Genomic DNA, 19,723 nt, shown 5'->3' on the forward strand with positions numbered 1-19,723 from the left:
GTATTTCCCAAGAAGGAAACCGAGCACATCCCATCTTCAGAGCTTTTTCTGGAGAACATAAAAAGACCTTGGGAGAATCCTGCTGCCGCTCAGGGCCCGTCTATGATTGACCGCAAATTCTACACGTTCGACCAAGAGATGGAAACGTTATTAGGCTCCCCAACCATAGACAAGCCAGTGGCGAGCCTAGTATCAAGTGCCCTAGTACCTTCAGAAGTATCAGATGGACTAAAGGCCGAGGATAAGAAGGCGGAGAATGTAGTGCTCAAGACGCACCAAATGGCAGCCTGGGCCTTGCGTGCAGCCTCCGCGGCCTCATTCTTTAATCGAGACACTATCCTGTGGATACAGGATATTCAATCCAGGATGAATCCTGAAGACAGCAGGCTTCACCAGGATTTAAACAAGCCTTTGGCGGCTACTGAATTTTTGGCGGATGCCACCGTGGACGCAGCAAAGTTCGCAACCAGAGCAATAGCATCCTCCGTGTCATCTCGCAGGTTGATTTGGCTTCGTAGTTGGCAGGCGGATGTAAAGTCCAAGTGGCGCCTGGCCTCCGCACGATTCCAAGGGGAAAAATTGTTTGGAGACTCCTTAGAGAGTGTCTTTATTGAAGATAAGGACAAGAAAAAAAGTGCTCCCGAGGTGGAACAAGAGACCAGAAAGAAATTTTAACCCTTTCTACAGACGACAGCCATTTCATTCCGAGCCCTCCTCGACAATCTCCCAGGCCGTACTTCCAGGGCTCCAAGAACCAGGGAAACCTTCACACGGATAAAACATACTTCGCGGACCGTGGCAAGCCCTACCAACAGGGATGTCGCCCCTTTAGGGGCTCCAATCTCAGGGGGTCCAGACAAAACAAATGACTCAGCAGTTTTCTACCCTCTTGGGGGCAGACTGCAGCACTTCGCAGACTCCTGGAAAGCCACATCCACAGACATTGGGGCAATTGCCACAGTATCCCAAGGTTTGTGGATCAAATTTTCCCATCTGCCCCCGAACAGATTCATTCTATGTCCGCAGGTGACAGATCCTCAGAAGAGAGGGTAGTTATACAGGGAGGTCCTGCATCTCTTAGAGATAGAGGTGATCGAAGAAGTACCATTGCACCTACAAGGGAAGGGCTTCTACTCAGTCATCTTTCTGGTTCCAAAGTCCTCGGGGGAGAGGGTGTTGATTAATATTGAACCTAAGACGGTTGAACCTCTACGTGCACTACAAGAGGTTCAAAATGCATATCCCTCCATTCCATTCCTCACTCCATACGTCAGGACTTTTTAACATTGATAGACCTCAAAGAGGCCTATCTACATGTGCCTGTGTACCTGCCCCACAGACAATTCCTACGCTTCTGCCTGAACGGGGTACATTACCAATACAGGGCAATGCCATTTGGCCTATCATCGGCACCAAGGACGTTCACAAAATTGTTGGACGTTCTTATGGCCAGTCTTAGACATCGGTCAGTGCGCCTTATGGCATATCTTGACGATATCATAGTGCTGTCAAAGTCTCCAGAACAGGCACGTCGAGATTTACAATTGACTCTAATGACTCTCCAAATTCATGTATTTACAATCAATTGGGACAAGAGTCACTTAAACCCAACAACATGCTTGGCTCATCTGGGTACCTCCATAGACATGCAGTTATGCATGGTCTTCCTGTCCCTGGTGAGGCAGGCCAATATTCAAGCTCTAATACAGACTCTGGAAATTCAACGACATCCCACAATAGCCTTCTTCTCGAAACTACTGGGTACGTTAGCATCCTGTATAGAGATTGTGCCTTGGGCTCGATTACACCTGCGTCCGCTCCAATGGTTTCTCCTACCTTTTCAAAGGAGGAAATCCAGTCATACTCACGTCAGAGTGGCCCTCAATTCCAGGATCAGAAATTCCCTATGATGGTGGGCCTCAATAGTAATCCAGAAGGGTTTGCCCTTCCGAGGTCAGGACTTTTTGACTATAACAACGGACACCAGCTTGATGGGCTGGGGAGCTCACCTCTCCTCCAACATGGCTCAGGGTCTGTGGGGTCCACAGGACTTACAGGATGTAAACATCAATTACCTAGAACTCAAAGCAGTTTCTCTGGCCCTTCACAGCTTCGCTCACCTGATACAAAAAAGGCACATCTTGATCCTGACAGACAATGTCTCAGCCCGTTCCCACATCAACCACCAGGGAGGAAGGAGGTCCAGGAAACTAATGCAGGAAGCGGAATCCCTGTTCCGGTGGGCAGAAATTAATCTAGCCTCCCTCTTGGCTGAGCACATATCGGGGCAGGAGAATGTGTGGGCGGACTGGCTAAGCCGCAGGACCATAGACCCGGAAGAGTGGAGATTGGATCCCAGAATATTTCAGGAGATAAAAAATCGTTTCAGCACCCCGGTAATAGACCTCTTTGCCACGTGACACAATGCACAGCTTCCACGCTGCTTCTCCCGGTTTCCCTCCCCGGGAATGAAAGGGGTGAATGCGTTACAACATCCTTGGCCAGGGGGCCTTCTGAATGCATTTCCATCCGCCTGGCAGCCCGCCTGGAACATTCAAAATACAGTAATACCTCATGATACGAATTTAATTGGTGCAAGGAGGAGGTTGGTATGACGAAAGGTTCATAAGACGAAACATTGTTTCCCATAGGAAACAATATAAAGTCAATTAATCCGTGCAACCAAAACCCCCCCGCAAAAAAAGGCTTTCGGCGACTGCTGGGAAGCGGTGCGGCTGTTTTAAAAGGTCGCAGCCGGCCTGGGGGGCTTTCCAGCACCCCCCCGAACCCTCAACCCAGGTTCGGGGGGGTGCTGGGAAGCCCCCCAGGCCGGCTGCGACCTTTTAAAACAGCCGCGCCGCTTCCCAGCTGTCTTCTGAAGCCAAACGCCAAAGCCGAACTTCCGCGTTTGGCTTCGGGAGACAGCTGGGAAGCGGCGCGGCTGTTTTAAAAGGTCGCAGCCGGGCTGGGGGGCTTCCCAGCAACCTCCCGAACCGAACCCGGGGTTCAGAAAAATTTTGCCTCTTCTTACGAACTTTGTTCGAGTTACGAACCGGCGTTCGGAAGGCTTCTGGGAAGCCCCGCCGCCCGGCTGTCACCTTTTAAAACAGCCGCGCGGCTTCCCAACAGTCTCCGAACGCCGGTTCGTAACTCGAAAAAAGTTCGTAAGAAGAGGCAAAATTTTTCTGAACCCCGGGTTCGTATCACGAGTTGTTCGTGAGACGAGGGGTTCGTATCTTGAGGTACCACTGTAATTATTTTGAGAAAAGAACGGAGAGAGAACGCTAGAGAGTGAGAGCAATACAGAGCAAGATAGAGAGAAAGTGAGAAAGAGAGAAAGAGGGGGGAGAGAAAGAGAGATAGCAAGAGAGAGAGAACAAGAGAAAGAGAGAGAGAGAAAGAAGACAAGAAAGAGTGAGAGAGAGAGAAAGCAAGAGAGAGAAAAAAACAAGAGAGAAAGTGAGAAAAAGAGAGAGAGCAAGAGGGGGGAGAAAGAGAAAGAAAGCAAGAGAGACAGAAAGAAAGGAGAGAAGAGAGGAAGTAAGAGAGAGTGAGAGAGAGCAAGAAAGAAAGAGAGATGAGAGAGGATGGAAGAGAGAGTGAGAGAGAGAGAGAGAGAGAGGAAGAAAGCAATAGAGAGAGAGACAGAGAAAGCAAGAGAGAGAAGAGTGGAAGGAAGAGAGAGTGAGAGAGAGCAAGAAAGAAAGAGAGATGAGAGAGGAAGGAAGAGAGAGAGAGAGAGAGGAAGAAAGCAATAGAGAGAGAGACAGAGAAAGCAAGAGAGAGAAGAGTGGAAGGAAGAGAGAGTGAGAGAGAGCAAGAAAGAAAGAGAGATGAGAGAGGAAGGAAGAGAGAGAGAGAGAGAGTGAGAGAGAGGAAGAAAGCAAGAGAGAGAGACAGAGAAAGCAAGAGAGAGAGAAGAGTGGAAGGAAGAGAGAGAGAGAAATGATAGAAAAAAGAGGAGAAAAAAAGAGAAATGAGAAAATGAGGCAGAGAATGACAGGAAAGAGAGAAACAGAGAGAGAAGTGACTCTTGATTTAAAGCTTATGGTAAAAGCACTTAAATAATAACAGAGAAAAAAACCTCAGCCCTCACCTGTTTTTATAAATAGTTATGTTTTTGGTTTTACTGGTTGTTTAATAAAAAAGAAGGGATTTCTTGTTTGTTTGTATTTTTTTTCCTATGCTGCTCAGACAATATACTTTTCTGCCCACACCAAAAAAAAAATTAGAGAAACATTGCCACCCACCCCACCCCTACCAATCATTCATTCCATATATGCTCCTAAACTCACCCCAATTATTCATCAATTTTAAAAAACCCAATAATTTAATTAAAATATAAGTTAATTATTAAAACACAAAATAGAAAAATCTATAAATATAAATGGTACAGAGCTGGAGGGATCAGGTCTGGTGGCTCAACTGCTAATTCTCTGCCTTACAAGGCAGAGGCTGCCAGATCGAATCCCAGTAAGAAAGGGTGTGGCTAGCTGATGAGGCCAGAACAAGGCCGAAATGGGACCATCCTAGTCTCCCTTAATTTTAAAATTCCAGCTAAAAACATTGATATATATTTATATATATTTATAGATTTTTATATTTTATATTTTGTGTTTTAATATATATATGTTTTCGTAGATTTTCACGGGTATATGTATGTAGATTGTTCTGAGTTCGGGTTTTGTCCCGTGTAATATTTTGAGTGTCTATGCATAGACACTCAAAATATTACACGGGGCAAAACCCGAAATATATGTATATACATTCCCATCGGGACTTTGAACATTCTAATAATCCAGAACTTAGCAACTAAGAACTCAACACTACTTTGCTGCTGACCAATTTCTTATATTGTATATATATATATAAGATAATATATAATATATAATATAAGATATAATATAATATAATATAAGAAATTGGTCAGCAGCAAAGTAGTGTTGAGTTCTTAGTTGCTAAGTTCTGGATTATTAGAATGTTCAAAGTCCCGAGGGGAATGTCTCAGTCCTGGGTAAAAAAAAATCCTGGCTATTGTTGTTATTATTATTACTGCTCGTTCTAACAACAACAAAGAGGAGCCGGTGGTGTTGCCTGTTGCCCAAAGCAAACATGGTGGCTTTTCTGCCCTTTGAATGCCAGTACTTAACAGGGAACCCCGAATTCTTTTCCGTTCCTTGTTGCAATCCAAATTGCACTCCTCTTCCTTGAGTCATGGACACCGCAGCTCTTTATTAACCAACACCCACCCCCCTCAAAGCTCAAACTTTACCGTCGCATTAGTAGTAACCAGGCTTTAGCGTCGCCCTGGAAGGGGTGGGGGAGGGAAGTAGCCCGAATCAAAAATGGCGCCGCAGCGCCGTTCACCTGCCCACAAGGAACATGCCGCTTCTGCTCCTCCCTCTTCCCCTTGCCCACATAAAAGATGGGGGAGGAGCGGGGGTGGAGCATCCTGCTAACTTCCACTCGGGGTTGGATTGGCGGATGGGCGCGTGGGGGGGAGCGGCTGTCGCCAGAGGTCAACGCTTCCTCTCAGTGAACCCCTTGATCAGTTTCTCGGGGGCGGGGGAGGGGGGCGAGGGTGAGGGCAGACGCTCGCCTCCCTGTCGCCGTCGGTTGGAAGGGTCTGCCCTTGTCTAAAATGTCGGCGCCGATAAGAAGTTGTGAGTACTGAAGACGTTGGGAGGAGGAGAAGGAGGTGAGGGGGTGACTGAGCGGAGAGACACCCCCCCTCCCGCGCGTCTCTAGTTATCCCACGGGGTGGGGGCGAGCAACTAGGGGAAGGGGGAGCTCCTGGTGGATTGCTGAGGTGGGGGGGGAGGGACAGTTAGAGAGTTTGCAACACCCCGGGTTCCCCAAAAGTGCCTGTGCAGAGAGGCAGAAGCTAGGGGTCCCTGCAAGCTACTTCTGCCCCCCCCCCCAAGGGCGCCGTAGGGAACAGCAAAGGGTCTAGAAACTATGGGTTAGGATAGAAGGACCCATCGATTCTTTTCTCAACCCCTCCCCTCCAATTCTGCCGGGAGTCTAGACAAAACTTGGACTTCAACCTGCTGGGAAAACCAGAGCTGGCCGCGGTTAGCTGGAGGTTAGGCGGACGGCAGCCCTGGAGATATGGGGGTGGTGAGAGCTTTATGGGGGACACGAAAGAGTGCAAAAACTCTTATTTTCAGTGTATAGGAAGGACTCGGGGGTCTTTTGGTCTGAAGTCAAGAAGAGAAAAGGGGGTCCGATAAGAAGTGTGGGTGGTCACGATCCCGGAAGTTGGCTTGTACAGTATTGTTGTTTTTAAAAAGATTTTTATTTTGCCCATTGCAATAGCATTTAGACTTCTACACCGCTTCACAGTGCTTTTACAGCCATCTCTAAAGCGGTTTACAGAATCAGCCTCTTGCCCCATACAATCTGGGTCCTCATTTTATCCACCTTAAGGTGGGGGGACATAAACTAAACAGTCTTCCTCCTTCTGTTTTCCCCATAACAACAACCTTGTGAGGTGGGTTGGGCTGAGAGAAGGACTGGCCCGAAGTCACCCAGCCGGTTTTTCAATGCTGTTTTGGGTTTCTAGGCCACCCTTGCTTTAAACTGACTTTAAACTTTAAACTGGCTGAGGTTTTTTCCTCCTCCGTCTCAATTACAGAAAAAGCCAGTGTTTTTCAACCTTGGGCGACTTGAAGATGTGCTGCCTTCAAATCCCAAACACCCCCAGCCAGCATTGCTGGCTGGGGATTTCTGGGAGTTGAAGTCCATACATCTTCAAGTTTCCAAGGTTGAGAGTCCCTGGCATAAGCATAAGCAGCAAAGGTGAAGTACAGATAACATAGGGAGGCTGGGGCATTAAATTCTCAAAAAATAAAAGCATAAGTGGTCTGGTTTTGTTCTTAATTGTTTTCCCTGCTGCCTCAATTTGGAAAAGAAGCAGATTTCAAGAGACTGCTCAAGAAAGAGCAAAATTAGTATTTCATGTGTATGTTTATTTAGGCGTTGTTTAAATCTTTTGTCCCCTTTCAGTTATTTCCCCCCCTCCTTCGAGGCACATAACTCTGGAAGACAGCAAAGATCGTACTTCATAAATTATTCTCTTTCTTCTCCTGCATCTGTTAGAAGGTTGGTGTAAAGGCGAACACCATGAATAAGAAATAGGACTTCAACTTTTGAAAGAAAAAAAAAACCCTGTTAAAATCTCTTATTATAGGATGAGAAAAATTAGGTTGTGTAGCATGAGAACTTCTGGACACGTTCAGGTCAGGGATTTGCTTTGTGTTTAAACCTTGTAAGCATAAAATCAAGTCTGCATTATTTTATGGGTGTCCAAAAAACATAGAATCCTTAATTACACACAAGAAGATAAAGAACTGAAATCCGATAACTTTTCTCCTACATCACATCTCTCTGTGGTACTGCTTCTATAGGAAATATTGGTTTTCTACCAATTTATTTATTTATTTATTATTTGGATTTGTATGCCGCCCCTCTCCGAAGACTCGGGGCGGCTCACAGCAAGTAGTACAAATCATAAATAATCCAATCAGTTAAAATATTTAAAGCTTTAAAAAACCCCATATACTAACTAACAGACACACACACAAGCATACCATGTATAAATTAAACATGCCCAGGGGGAGATGTTTCAATTCCCCCATGCCTGACGGCAAAGGTGGGTTTTGAGGAGTTTACGGAAGGCAGGAAGAGTAGGGGCAGTTCTAATCTCTGGGGGGAGTTGGTTCCAGAGAGCCGGTGCCGCCACAGAGAAGGCTCTTCCCCTGGGGCCCGCCAACCGACATTGCTTAGTTGACGGGACCCGGAGAAGGCCCACTCTGTGGGACCTAATCGGTCGCTGGGATTCGTGCGGCAGGAGGCGGTCTCGGAGATATTCTGGCCCAATGCCATGAAGGGCTTTAAAGGTCATAACCAACACTTTGAATTGTGACCGGAAATTGATCGGCAGCCAATGCAGACTGCGGAGTGATGGTGAAACATGGGCATACCTAGGTAGGCCCATGACTGCTCTCGCAGCTGCGTTCTGCACGATCTGAAGTTTCCGAACACTTTTCAAAGGTAGCCCCATGTAGAGAGCATTACAGTAGTCGAACCTCGAGGTGATGAGGGCATGAGTGACTGTGAGCAATGAGTCCCGGTCCAGATAGGGCCACAACTGGTGCACCAGGCGAACCTGGGCAAACGCCCCCCTCGCCACAGCTGAGAGATGGTTCTCTAATGTGAGCTGTGGATCGAGGAGGACGCCCAAGTTGCGGACCCTCTCTGAGGGGGTCAATAATTCCCCCCCCAGGGTAATGGACGGACAGATGGGATTGTCCTTGGGAGGCAAAACCCACAGCCACTCCGTCTTATCCGGGTTGAGTTTGAGTCTGTTGAGTCTGTTGACACCCATCCAATGCCCTATTATACCAAGATTTACCTGATCAACTCTCATAGCCAGGAAGAAATACCTACATCTATGTTTAATAGTATCTGCTAGTTCAGGAAATCTGATGGCACTGACAAGAATTGAGATTTTTCCAAAAAACCCACATTTAATTGTTTTCATTGTCTGGAAGTAGAAGTATTAACGTCTACCTTACCTTAATTAAACCATTGTAGCATGAGAAGGGATTCTCAGATTAATCCAGTGCTTCTCAATTATTTTGGGTTATGCCTCCCCCCTAGGAAGAAGTAAACATTTTGTCCCGCCCAACTCTCTGTTGGGAGGATTGTTTGCAATATTTGGCACGTTTTTGCTGAAAAAATTCAAAAACGTGTGTTTTTTCATAAACACAAGTGTAATGTCTTTAAGTGACGCCTTAATTTATTTCGCTTATGTTGTCCACTGCCAACATTTTTAGACACAGTAAACACACTGGTCTTTCCTCGTCTCTCATAGTGAAGCCAAGAACTACATAAGGTTTGCCCTATTTCCTCGTCTTACCTTTCGGGAGACTTAGGTTTGTCTCATTATCTCCGTCTCTCTCCTCCTTTCTTTTCATCCCCATTAAATATTTTTCCATGGTGTCTCTGTTACCTGCACTTCATATCTCCTGCTCTGTACTGTGTGCTATTGTTTGGTGCAAAAAACCTACTTCCTGCGGCAAAAAAATTCACGTTCCCAGGTCCATGCACCCCCACACCCCAGCATCGCTCCAATCCCCCAGGGGGGCCTGCCCCACTACTGTATTTGAGAAGCACTGTACTAATCCAACAATTACGTATCTAGAGCTTCCTACAATATTTTTCTAGGCTTTTCAGTGAGTTACCAGTTGTTTTTTTTAATGCAGATACTTTTTTAAAGAGTTGTTTATTGGTCTGGATGATGGTTTTACAGGTAGTCCTCAACTTAAGACCAGATGTTTGAACAATTGTTTGAAGTTATGACAACTTTAGAAAGGACATTTTACAGCCTGTAAGGCAGGGGTGTCAAACTCAAGGCCCGGGGGATGGATCCAGCCTCTGCCAGTGAAAAGGGAGCTCAGGAACCCGTTTTTACTGGCAGAGTGTTCAGACCACCACAGGCACCGCTGACATGAAAGACTTTGAGTTGGCCACCCCCACGCTGGCGCTCCCAAGGTCAATCACAATCCTAATGCGGCCCTCAATGAAACTGAATGACACCTCTGCTGTAAGGCATCAATGGACATCATAACATTCCCTACCCCCAATGGTCACGTGGCAACATTTCCAGTGCTTGGCAACTGGATTATTTTACAAATATTTTTTTTATTTTTTCTCTCCAATCACAATATAATAAAAATATATACCAACATCAACAGATTGCTTAATGATAGAACAACAGATTGCTTTAGAATAGAATAATTAGAAATTATGGTATGCAAATCCAATACTGCCTCCTTAACTTTTGACATCTGGGTAAAAAAAAAGCTGCTCAATTTTCTTATGTTATATAAATTTGCTATTAAATGAAATACCTTTTAAGCTCTACAAAATATTTAATACCTCTAGATGAATAGGCTGTACTATTTCAAATTTCTCCAAATCTCTATATCAATTTTCGTATATAGTCAATATCCTTTATAGATGATTAACGCCCATTAATAGGGAGTCCTTAAATAAACATTGAAAAAATCTTCCAGTAACAGAATCAGGGGGAAAACATAAAATCAATATTATCACCTAATATTGCCAAATTAGTTAAATTACAAACCTAATTACCAATTCCTTTATACCAGGAATTTAAAACAAATAAAACTTAAAAATATAAAAGTTTAAAAATTAAAAAAAGAAGAGGGAGTAAAGGGAAAAAAGTTTAGACTGAATAAAAAAATAAGTATAAAAGTAAAACAATAGCAGAGAAGAGAAAAAACGAAGAGAAAAAAGTGCAGAATGAAAGGAAAAAAAGAAAGAGGAAAGGATAAAAGAAGACTTTCCTCTTCTTACTAACTTCCCCACATATCTCCATGTGGGATCTTCCAATTTCACAGAATCTTAAAATTCTGTTTAAAAAAAGAAGAAAAAATGAAAAAAAAAACACAGATCCACTAAAACCCTCCAACCCACTCAAAATATGAATCAATAAATCTAATTAAAAAGGGGGGGGGGAAGGAACAAAAAAGGAGGGATAAGCATCCATCCTAACCTTTTCCCTTGTCCATATCACATAAAATCATCCTATCCTATTCTCATTTTATTGCTTTGTGTCGAACACCATCTTCAAACTCCATCTCTACTTATATTAATGCAATCCCAACAGAGTAGTAATACCTTTTATAGTCACATACCTATGTAAATGCAGTAAAATTATCCTCGCCTATTTTTTTAAATTTTTTTTTAAAGAGAGTGGGGAAAAAAAATCCTTTAATAACCCACTGGAGTCAACTTATATATCTAATGCTGCATACTCAGCCAAATCTTCATGCCCTAGTCTAGTTTTATCACTGCATACCCAGCGGAATCACCGTGCCCTAGCCTAAAGTATTGATCCCAATAGATAAAAAAGAAAATTCCCTTTCCTTAATCCTAGCTCAATTTATATCCTTTCGGCGATTAATACACCCTTCAAAATTTATCATCTACCTTATTTATAATTTACTGTGTTCCATAAACTCTAATTATCACTAAAATAAATTTCTTTTTTTTTTTTGCATATTTTTTTTTAAGAGGAAAGAAAAAGACCCTCCAATAACCTACTGGAATCAAATTATATATCTCAATCATTATGCCCTACTCTAATTTTAATTATCGCTGAATACCCAGCGGAATTCTCACGCCCTATTCTAATTGTATTGATCCCAATAGATAACAAGAAAGCTTCCCCCTCTTTGATCCAAATTAGATTATATCTTTTTATAAATTCACCGTCATTATAGTACTTTCTTTTCTCTTTCTTATATAATAAAATCAAAGTAGTGTAAAGCCCTTTAAAATATATAGTCAGTTTCTATTTTATGTAAGTATCATCTTTAAACAATATATTCATCATAATCCTTATCTTCTAAATTAAGAGAAAATTTAATATTTTTAAATCTAAAGATTAAAAAAATCTTAATTTCATTACCAAATAGCTTAAACAAAAACAGTTCATTTCTTATCTAAGTTCATACCATTATAAAGTCCATATTCAGTACTTATACTAGTTATAGGTAATATAAGCCTATTAGCTGCACCTTGACTTACATAAAGTTATTTTCATATATTCTTGTCAACGCCTATTGCCTTTCACTCCTCTCCCATTCAAATACATATATTCACATATAACCATATATTTCTATTAGTTATTAGTTATTAAGAACAAACTTCCTAAACCAAAAAAAGGGGGGGGACATAAAAAGAACAAAAGCCATAATCCATCTCTCTATACCTTGTTTAACTAGTTCCATATTACAATATTTCAAGATTTATATCTTACATCCTAAATTTAAATTTAAATTTTTCACCAATAATAAATTATTTCTCTATTCTCTATTTTTTTAAAAACCTAAAAAACCCAAAATAAACAACATAAATGTCTTTGTTCAAATTGATTAATTCCCCTTTCCTCAGACCATGCAATCTCGTAACCGAAATACATTCCCTCTAAAATTATACTTTTTTTCCCTAGTGTAAACACCTCATATTTCATATAATCCCCATCTTAACATAATAAAAACAAAAACAATTATATAAACTTTTCAAAGAGCTCTTTTCCTCATTGTGATGTTATCAGGCAAATTTCAGATTCATAATTCTTTCCCCGTAACTAAATCTGCTAGTAAATCTGTTAATAAGTCCAGTAATTTTAATAAAATAAGTCTTTTATATGATTAATAAGTCCTGCCAGGTAGTATGCCCATGTCTCTTGTGAATTCCTTTCTTGTAAAAATACTGCCTTTTCTTCTTCTTTACTTAGATTGATACTGTAAATATTGGCAACTGGTTGACATCGGCTGCAATGTCCTGAAGTCACGCGACCGTGATTTGCAACAGTTTCTGGCACACACAAAAAAAAACCACATTTGGGAGAATGGATTTACGTAACAACCACTACAAAAACAGTAAAAACGTAAGGCTCAGTTCCATGGATGTGACCGGAATGACTTACAACTGAAATTCTATTCCCAATAGCAATAACACTTAATATTGCCCCCAAAAATCTGGGTCCTTATTTTACCTACCTCGGAAGGATGAAAGGCTGAGCCAGCCTTGAGCCTGGTGAGATTTGAACTGCTAAACTGCTGGCAGTCGGTGATGAGCTGAAGTAGCCTGCAGTACTACACTCTAACCACTGTGCCATCCCGGCAATTGCGGTCATTAAGTTGAGGGCTACCTGTACATTGGGAGAAGGGGGCCGTCCTTATTGGGGGTTTGATTCAGCTCTGACTCTCTTCTTACTGCTCTCTAGAAGTACATTGGATAGATGGAGAGCCATGTTGAAGCCTGGCCAGAGGGCCAGCATTCCCAGGAGGCTCCGGGAGGTGTTCAGATGGTCCCTGGAACTGAGGAAGAATGTGCCGTCATCTACTCCAATGCTGAGGACGACCCCTCATTCATGACAGTCAATGGAGCAGGGCCCCGGGCCCCTTTCCATTGCTCCGAATGTGACAAGAGCTTCCGCTACCGTTCGGACCTGCGCCGCCATTTTGCCCGACACACCGAACTGAAGCCTTTCCAGTGCCCTCACTGTGTCAAGAGCTTCAAGCACTCTTTCAACTTGGTGAACCACATCCGGAGTCACACCGGGGAGCGCCCCTACCGCTGCACCATGTGCCCCAAAGGCTTCCGGGACTCCACGGGACTTCTTCACCACCAGGTGGTCCACACGGGAGAGAAGCCGTACTGCTGCCATATCTGTGAGCTTCGTTTCTCCTCCCGCAGCAGTTTGGGCCGCCACCTCAAGCGTCAGCACCGGGCGCCTCCTGCCACCGCAGCCCCTCAGGCACCTACCCCGCGCTGCTTGGCCTGCGGCAAAGAGCAGAGTCCCCTGGGGCACCTTTGTGCTGCTGGCCGAGGCCGGGCTGCCCCTTTTGGTTGCGGGGCCTGCGGGCGGCACTTCCAGCTGGCCTCTGAACTTCGTCGCCATTGGCTGGCTCACACCGACATCAAACCCTTTAAATGCCCAGATTGCGAGAGAGACTTCAATGCCGCGTCCCTCTTGGAACGCCATAAACTCACTCATGCCAAGGACAGGCCCCCACCGTGCCAGCTTTGCTCCGAGAAAGCTCAGAAGAGGGACATGAGGATGCTGGAACAGCCAAAAGGTGGTGAGCAGGAGGAGGAGGAGGAGGCCCAGCAACACAGCAGAGGCTGTCCATCCTGCCACTCTCCTGATACTCGGCCCCCGGACACTTTGTACCAGTGTGAGTGTGGAACATTTTTTGCCAACAGCACCACCCTTGCAGCTCACCTGACTGCCCATGGAGGCGAGCCCTCTTTCACCTGTGGCATATGTGGCCAGCCCTTTGTGAACTTGCAGGCCCTGGAGGAGCACCAGCTGAGCCACGCTGTGTCCACGGCACCAGTGCCCGGTTCGGGCAGCGAGTTGGAGCGTCACCTTTTGCCTCAGCTGGATCTCTGGACATTCCCGACTCAGCCCGGCAAGAAGCTCTACAAGTGCAGCGAATGTGAGAAATTCTTCCGCAGCCCCCGAGACCTGGACCGTCATGTCTTGGTGCACACCGGTGAGAAACCCTACCAGTGCACCGAATGTGGCAAATTCTTCCGGCACGAATGTTACCTGAAAAGGCACCGCCTGTTGCACAGTGGCGAGCGCCCTTTCAAGTGCACGGTCTGCCACAAGGGGTTCATCACCCTGAGCAACCTCTCCCGCCATCTCAAGCTGCACCGAGGGATTGACTAGGGGGGCTACCCTGAACTCCTCTAAGAATAACCCTCCTCTCCCCAGCGCTACCTCCACCCCGCAGTGGCAGCCACGGATGTTCCCGTCTTGGAGGTCGACTTCTGCCTGATGTCCTCAAACTCTGCCTGCCTTCCCCCTCCTTCCTCGTTCAGTACTTTAGGGCAAGGACCTGAAATGAAAGGATAAAAATTATTATTGTTATTATTATTTACAAATGTTTCCACTACTGTTAATAGAATACATTGCACACGCTTGGCAAAATTATAAGGTGTGTCAGACGGGAGAGAGGAGTATCTCCCTGTTTATGGCCCTGGTTGGTTTCAGAAAATTTTTGATTTCAGAACAGGAATATTCAGAGCGAAGAAGTTATGACAAGAAAAACCCCTTGGTTAAGAGTCTAACGTCTGAAGGTACTTGCGTGTAGGTGAGCTTAGGAGTGCTGCAGAGAATGAGAAAACTTTGCTGGATATTTAAAGAAGCAGGTTATTTCTTCACGCATCAATATTTCCAATCACCTTAGTACTGAGATCTTGTACTAAAATTGCCCCCCAAAAGATAAATGTGCACAAATCTATCATGCATCATTATTTAGTCTGTGTAGTTTTCTTTCTTTTGTCTTTTGCCATTCAGTTCATGATAGGACTACAGTTAAATGTGCTTTTTCTGTCCCTCAAGATAGAGGAATCTTAAGTTCCTGATAATAACCATTATCTCCTAGGTTAAATAGGGGTAACATGTTTATATCATAATTGTAATTTATTGAAAAATCTCCAAAATGGTTCTAGAGAAGCCTTATTAGTACAAGATTTGAGAACGGTTTACTTTACAGTATATATGCTACCAAAGGGATATTAGAAAAGGAATGTTAGGTATTGAAAAATAATTCACACCATTTATTTTTTAAAAAACCACAGAACGTGACATCCTGTCTCTTCCAAACCCCTCCAAATATCAGCCTTTTATATTTATTTTATTTATCTCCCATCTTTTTCTTACAAGCTCCCATCTTTTTCTTACTAGCGCACACTGTCCAAATTTTCTTCGCAAGAATAATTTTGTGAGGGACTCTCGTGCAGCTTGAGGAGGGTGAATTCTGTTTCCCACGACTTGTTTTCTCCTTGTTTTAACTTATCAGCCAGAAAAAAAGGCTCATTTAGGACACTTTTGCTATTCTTTTCCAAGCACTGTGTGAAGGCCAGGCAGGTGCCTTTGCTTTGGTGTGAAGTTTCAGGGCAGAGAAACTGAGTATTTAATGGAAGGCAATATTTAACAAAATAATTTAAAGAGTATTTGTCATTTCAATGGTAATATTGAGGAGCTGGTGTATTTCTCCTGCAGGAAGGATGAAATTTTGAGTTGACCTCTGTATAATTTCAAAAGGATATTTAAAACTGCTAATTTTGTTAGGTGCCTAATAACATCTCAAAGATTGAGATGGCCTGGGAACAAGGAAAGCTCACTTTTAAGTGCTAGTAATTAAATACAAGAGAACAAACTAAAAAGCAAGCATATTATCTTTATCGGGGATATGTAGCCTCGGCAACTTTTAAGACGTGTGAACTTCAACTCCCGAGAATTCTCCAGCCCAACTGGTTGGAAATTCTGGGAGTTGACGTCCACACGTCTTAACGTTATCGAGATTGGACATCTCTAAACAAGAAATTGGAAGATAGTGAAGAGTTGTGTGTATTTGAAGCTTACGTCAAAACCCAACACTGGGTTGACTTTGTTCCATAGTCTTTTGTCTGTCTACTGCCATCCGTAAGACTTACACACACACACACATTATTAAAGTCCTTGTCAGGTCCTTGAACATCTAATAAACTTACGTTCCTGACCAAATTCCAGTTCCTTATCTTCTGTGATATGTAAAGCCTTGTATCTGAGCATTTCTGTATTATGTTTTATTGAAACAAAAAGTGCACATGTGGGTATTTGCTTATGTTTTGAAAACAAAACCTGTCCAGTTTGTTTGGCCCAGGGGTCTACTTTAACTGTCCTCTGCTTGAAAGCTTATTTACTTCAACCTTGGTCTCAAGATAAATAACCACAAGAAAGAGAGTTAGTGGGGGGAGAGAATATATCCATGAGAAGTAACTGGGCAGTGAAATAAACCATCACCTAAATTAGCTGGTTGAAATATTTTCCAATATGGCTGGCCAGTATTGTATTTCTGTTAATTTACCATTATATTAAACCTACATCATATACATATGGATTAGCATTTGCAGTTTTTAATGTGGCTATCTTTTCCTCTCCCTACCTCCGTCTTTTGATGTTTGTCATTCTGGGCATAAGTTTTCAAGTGACAGCATGTTTCAACTCAGTTTTTTGTCCGAATGATCTGTGGGATTAACCTAAACTCTAGTCATGGGCTAACCCAGGGGTCTCTAACCTTGGCAACTTTAAGACTTGTAGACTTCAACTCCCAGAATTCCAATTTTGCTGGGCTGAGAGATTCTGCGAGTCAAAGTCCATAATAGCAATAGCATTTAGACTTATATACCGCTTCACAGTGCTTTCCAGCCAGTGAAGGGCTGCAAAATTTTTTACTACCACATTGTGGGTGTAGCTTATGCAAGACACTGCATTTTCTTTCAACATCTTTCAGTGCAAATTGGGTGCTCTGGGGTGGACTCCATTTTCGCTACCACACTGTGTTGGCCCCCCCACTCCCGGTCTGGGCAGTAGCTCACCCCTGTTTACAGCCCTCTCTAAGCGCTTTACAGAGAGTAAACATATTGCCCCCAACAATCTGGCTCCTCATTTTACCCACCTTGGAAAGATGGAAGGCTGAGTCAACTTTGAGCCTACTGAGATTCGATCTGCCAAACTGCTGGCAGCCGGTGATCAGCAGAAGTAGCTTGCAGTACTGCACTCTAACCACTGCACCACTGAGGCTCTCTACAAGTCTTAAAGTTGCCACGGTTGGAGTCCCCTGGGCTAGAATGCACCTTTGAATGGAAGAGGGGTCCAAGGTCACAGAACAGGCTTTGTGCTTAAGGCAACACTGGAACGCAAAGTTTCGTGCCTTAACTGCTACTCCAAACTGGCTCTCCCAGTCCCAACGAACAAGGTAATAACATAGAGATAAGACCGTAATGGTGTAATATTTCAGAAACATTGCCGGTAAAAACAGGCAGGCCGATTTGGTGTAGTGGGACCAATGTTTCTCAACTTTGAGAATCTTAAGAATTGTGAAATTAATGTTGGCTGAGGAATTCTGGGAGTCGAAGTCCACAAGTCTTAAAAGTTGCCAAGGTTGGAGACCCCTGGGCTAGAGATAATTCTCAACTTACAACCATTCATTCGAAGTATGCTGCTCAAAAAAATAAAGGGAGCACGCAAATAACACATCCTAGATCTGAATGAATGAAATGTTCTCATTGAATACTTTGTTCTGTACAAAGTTGAATGTGCACAACAGCATGTGAATTTGATTGTCAATCAGTATCACTTCCTAAGTGGATAGTTTGATTTCACTGGGAATTATATTGTGTTGTTTAAGTGTTCCCTTTATTTTTTTTAGCAGTGTATAACGGCACTGAAAATTGTGACTCATGAGTGTTTTTCCACATTTACAACCCTTGCAGTTACTCCCTGGTCGTTTGATTTTTAAAAAAATCAGACGCTTGGCAACTGGTCCATATTTACGACTGTTGCAGTGTTCCCAGCATCATGTGATCCCCTTTAGCGACCGTGGAAGCCAGATTCATTTAGCCACGTTGCTGATTTAATAACTACAGCGATTCACTTAACAACTATGGCGGGCAAGGTTGTAAAATAGGGGAAAACTCACTTCGCAGATAACTTGCTTAAGCAACAGAAATTTTGAGCTCAATTGTGGTCCTAAGTCAGGGTGTACCCATACTTGCCTGTTCAATGTGTAGCAATAGACAAGCATAATTGAATGTTAATCAACTAAAAGTAAATCAGCAAATGTTCAAAGTTAAAGTGGCTTTGAAAAAAAACAGCTCACAACTGGGCCTCACACTTAAAATCAACCCAGCATTCCTCTTGGATAAATGATCAAAATTCAGGTGCTTAGTAAGCGGCATTTACTTACAATTGCAGTGTCCGGGGTCATGTTATCACTTTCTAACTTTCCCAACTGGCTTCTAACAAACAAAGTATTTTTTGGGGGGGGGAAGCTGGATTCACTTGATGGCATTTTAAGTAATCACTACTGTGACTTTCTTAATGAATGGCAAATAAAGGTTGGGTGTGCAACTTACTTAAGAACCACCTCTGTTAGCAACATAAATTCTGGTCCCAACTGTGCTCATAAGTCAATTACCTGTATTAGAATTCCTGGCCTGAAAGTATATAGCTGGGAATTTTAATCCCAATATATCGTATTTTCCAGGTTGGGAAAGATTCACCAGACATCCACCATTGGAAGTAGCTGAAGCATTTAACATTACATCAACAATTTTGGAATAAATGTCTCTTTGTAACATTTTCACTGGAAAATAGCAGCTTTCAAGTCTGCAGCGTTGCTTATGATTTGTAACAGTTGCTGCTTTGCTGGTAGAGTAAGAAAGAGAATTTGCCAACGATATAAAAAAATTAAATGCAGCACTATCTATGCCCAAAAAACCCTGTTGTTCCATTTCTCTGTTTTACAAGAGTAAAGAAATAATGCAAGGGCTATTGAAGGGGCAATTTAAAAAAATGACAACAACCAACAAGGTAGTGACTGAAACTGACAACACAATTACATGCTTGTTTTTACATGACATGGATGTACAGCTTTGATAGTGCGACTGTGGCCGCCATCTTGATTTTATGACTTCCTGCATTGACCCAACATGTTAGGATTGTAGGAAGTCTAGTAACGCTCCATCTAGGTTTTGAAAGAGAAAATAAGACTGGTTTTTCGACCATTGTATTAGCTGCTTCAGGCAATACAGTTCTGTTTATACACACACAAAAATACTATGAGTGGGTTCATACAGGCCAGAAAGCTAAAACGTGATCAACTTGTTTATGACCTAATGGGTGGCTATTCCCCTGCTCACCCAAGTAGATCATGATTAAGCTAACTTTGGCTTGGTGTGTTCTGAAGGTTGTATTGATGTGGTTTGAAGCTTCACCCCATAGAAACAGTAACGATGGTAGCCACAAATGGTATGTGCCTTATCTCACGGCTGGACCAAACTTCACCATGGTTACAAGCATAATCTCTCAGGAAGTTTACAGCATGTACACATTAGAAAATACAAGCAACTGAAAGAGGCAGAAGAAAGAATCTCCATTTTTTACAATTTCCTATCCCTCAAGGTGCTCTAGATACAAAGAGGTTCTTCTAGCATGCTAAGACATTACTCACGAAGAGAGACTGAGGGAACTGGCCATGGATAGCCTAGAGAAAAGGAGGGCCAGAGCGGACATGATAGCAGTCTACTAGTATACGAGGGGATGTCACAGAGAGGAGGGGAT

General features: G+C 43.2%; 1 protein-coding gene across 5 annotated transcripts; it reads left to right on the plus strand.

Moving 5' to 3' along the window:
* The first annotated feature begins 5,482 nt into the window (after positions 1-5,482).
* FIZ1 (FLT3 interacting zinc finger 1) lies at positions 5,483-16,495 on the plus strand. 5 transcript variants are annotated; one of them, XM_070766853.1, is made up of 4 exons: positions 5,485-5,663; positions 7,009-7,104; positions 12,335-12,487; positions 12,827-16,495. In XM_070766853.1, exon 4 carries the CDS (start codon positions 12,842-12,844, stop codon positions 14,279-14,281), a length of 1,440 nt encoding a protein of 479 aa, XP_070622954.1. In that variant the 5' UTR covers positions 5,485-5,663; positions 7,009-7,104; positions 12,335-12,487; positions 12,827-12,841; the 3' UTR covers positions 14,282-16,495. The 5 variants fall into 5 exon arrangements, with proteins under 5 accessions (XP_070622957.1, XP_070622954.1, XP_070622956.1 ...); XM_070766855.1 differs by having other exon boundaries at positions 5,560-5,698; XM_070766856.1 differs by lacking the exon at positions 7,009-7,104 and having other exon boundaries at positions 5,483-5,663.
* The last annotated feature ends 3,228 nt before the right edge of the window (positions 16,496-19,723 follow it).

This window comes from Erythrolamprus reginae, chromosome Z (assembly GCF_031021105.1).
Source record: "Erythrolamprus reginae isolate rEryReg1 chromosome Z, rEryReg1.hap1, whole genome shotgun sequence".
Lineage (NCBI taxonomy): Eukaryota > Metazoa > Chordata > Lepidosauria > Squamata > Dipsadidae > Erythrolamprus > Erythrolamprus reginae.

Bases quoted from the DNA above. Each gene is read 5' to 3' on its own strand.
- FIZ1 (XM_070766856.1), top strand. From the start codon at position 12,842: ATGGAGAGCCATGTTGAAGCCTGGCCAGAGGGCCAGCATTCCCAGGAG.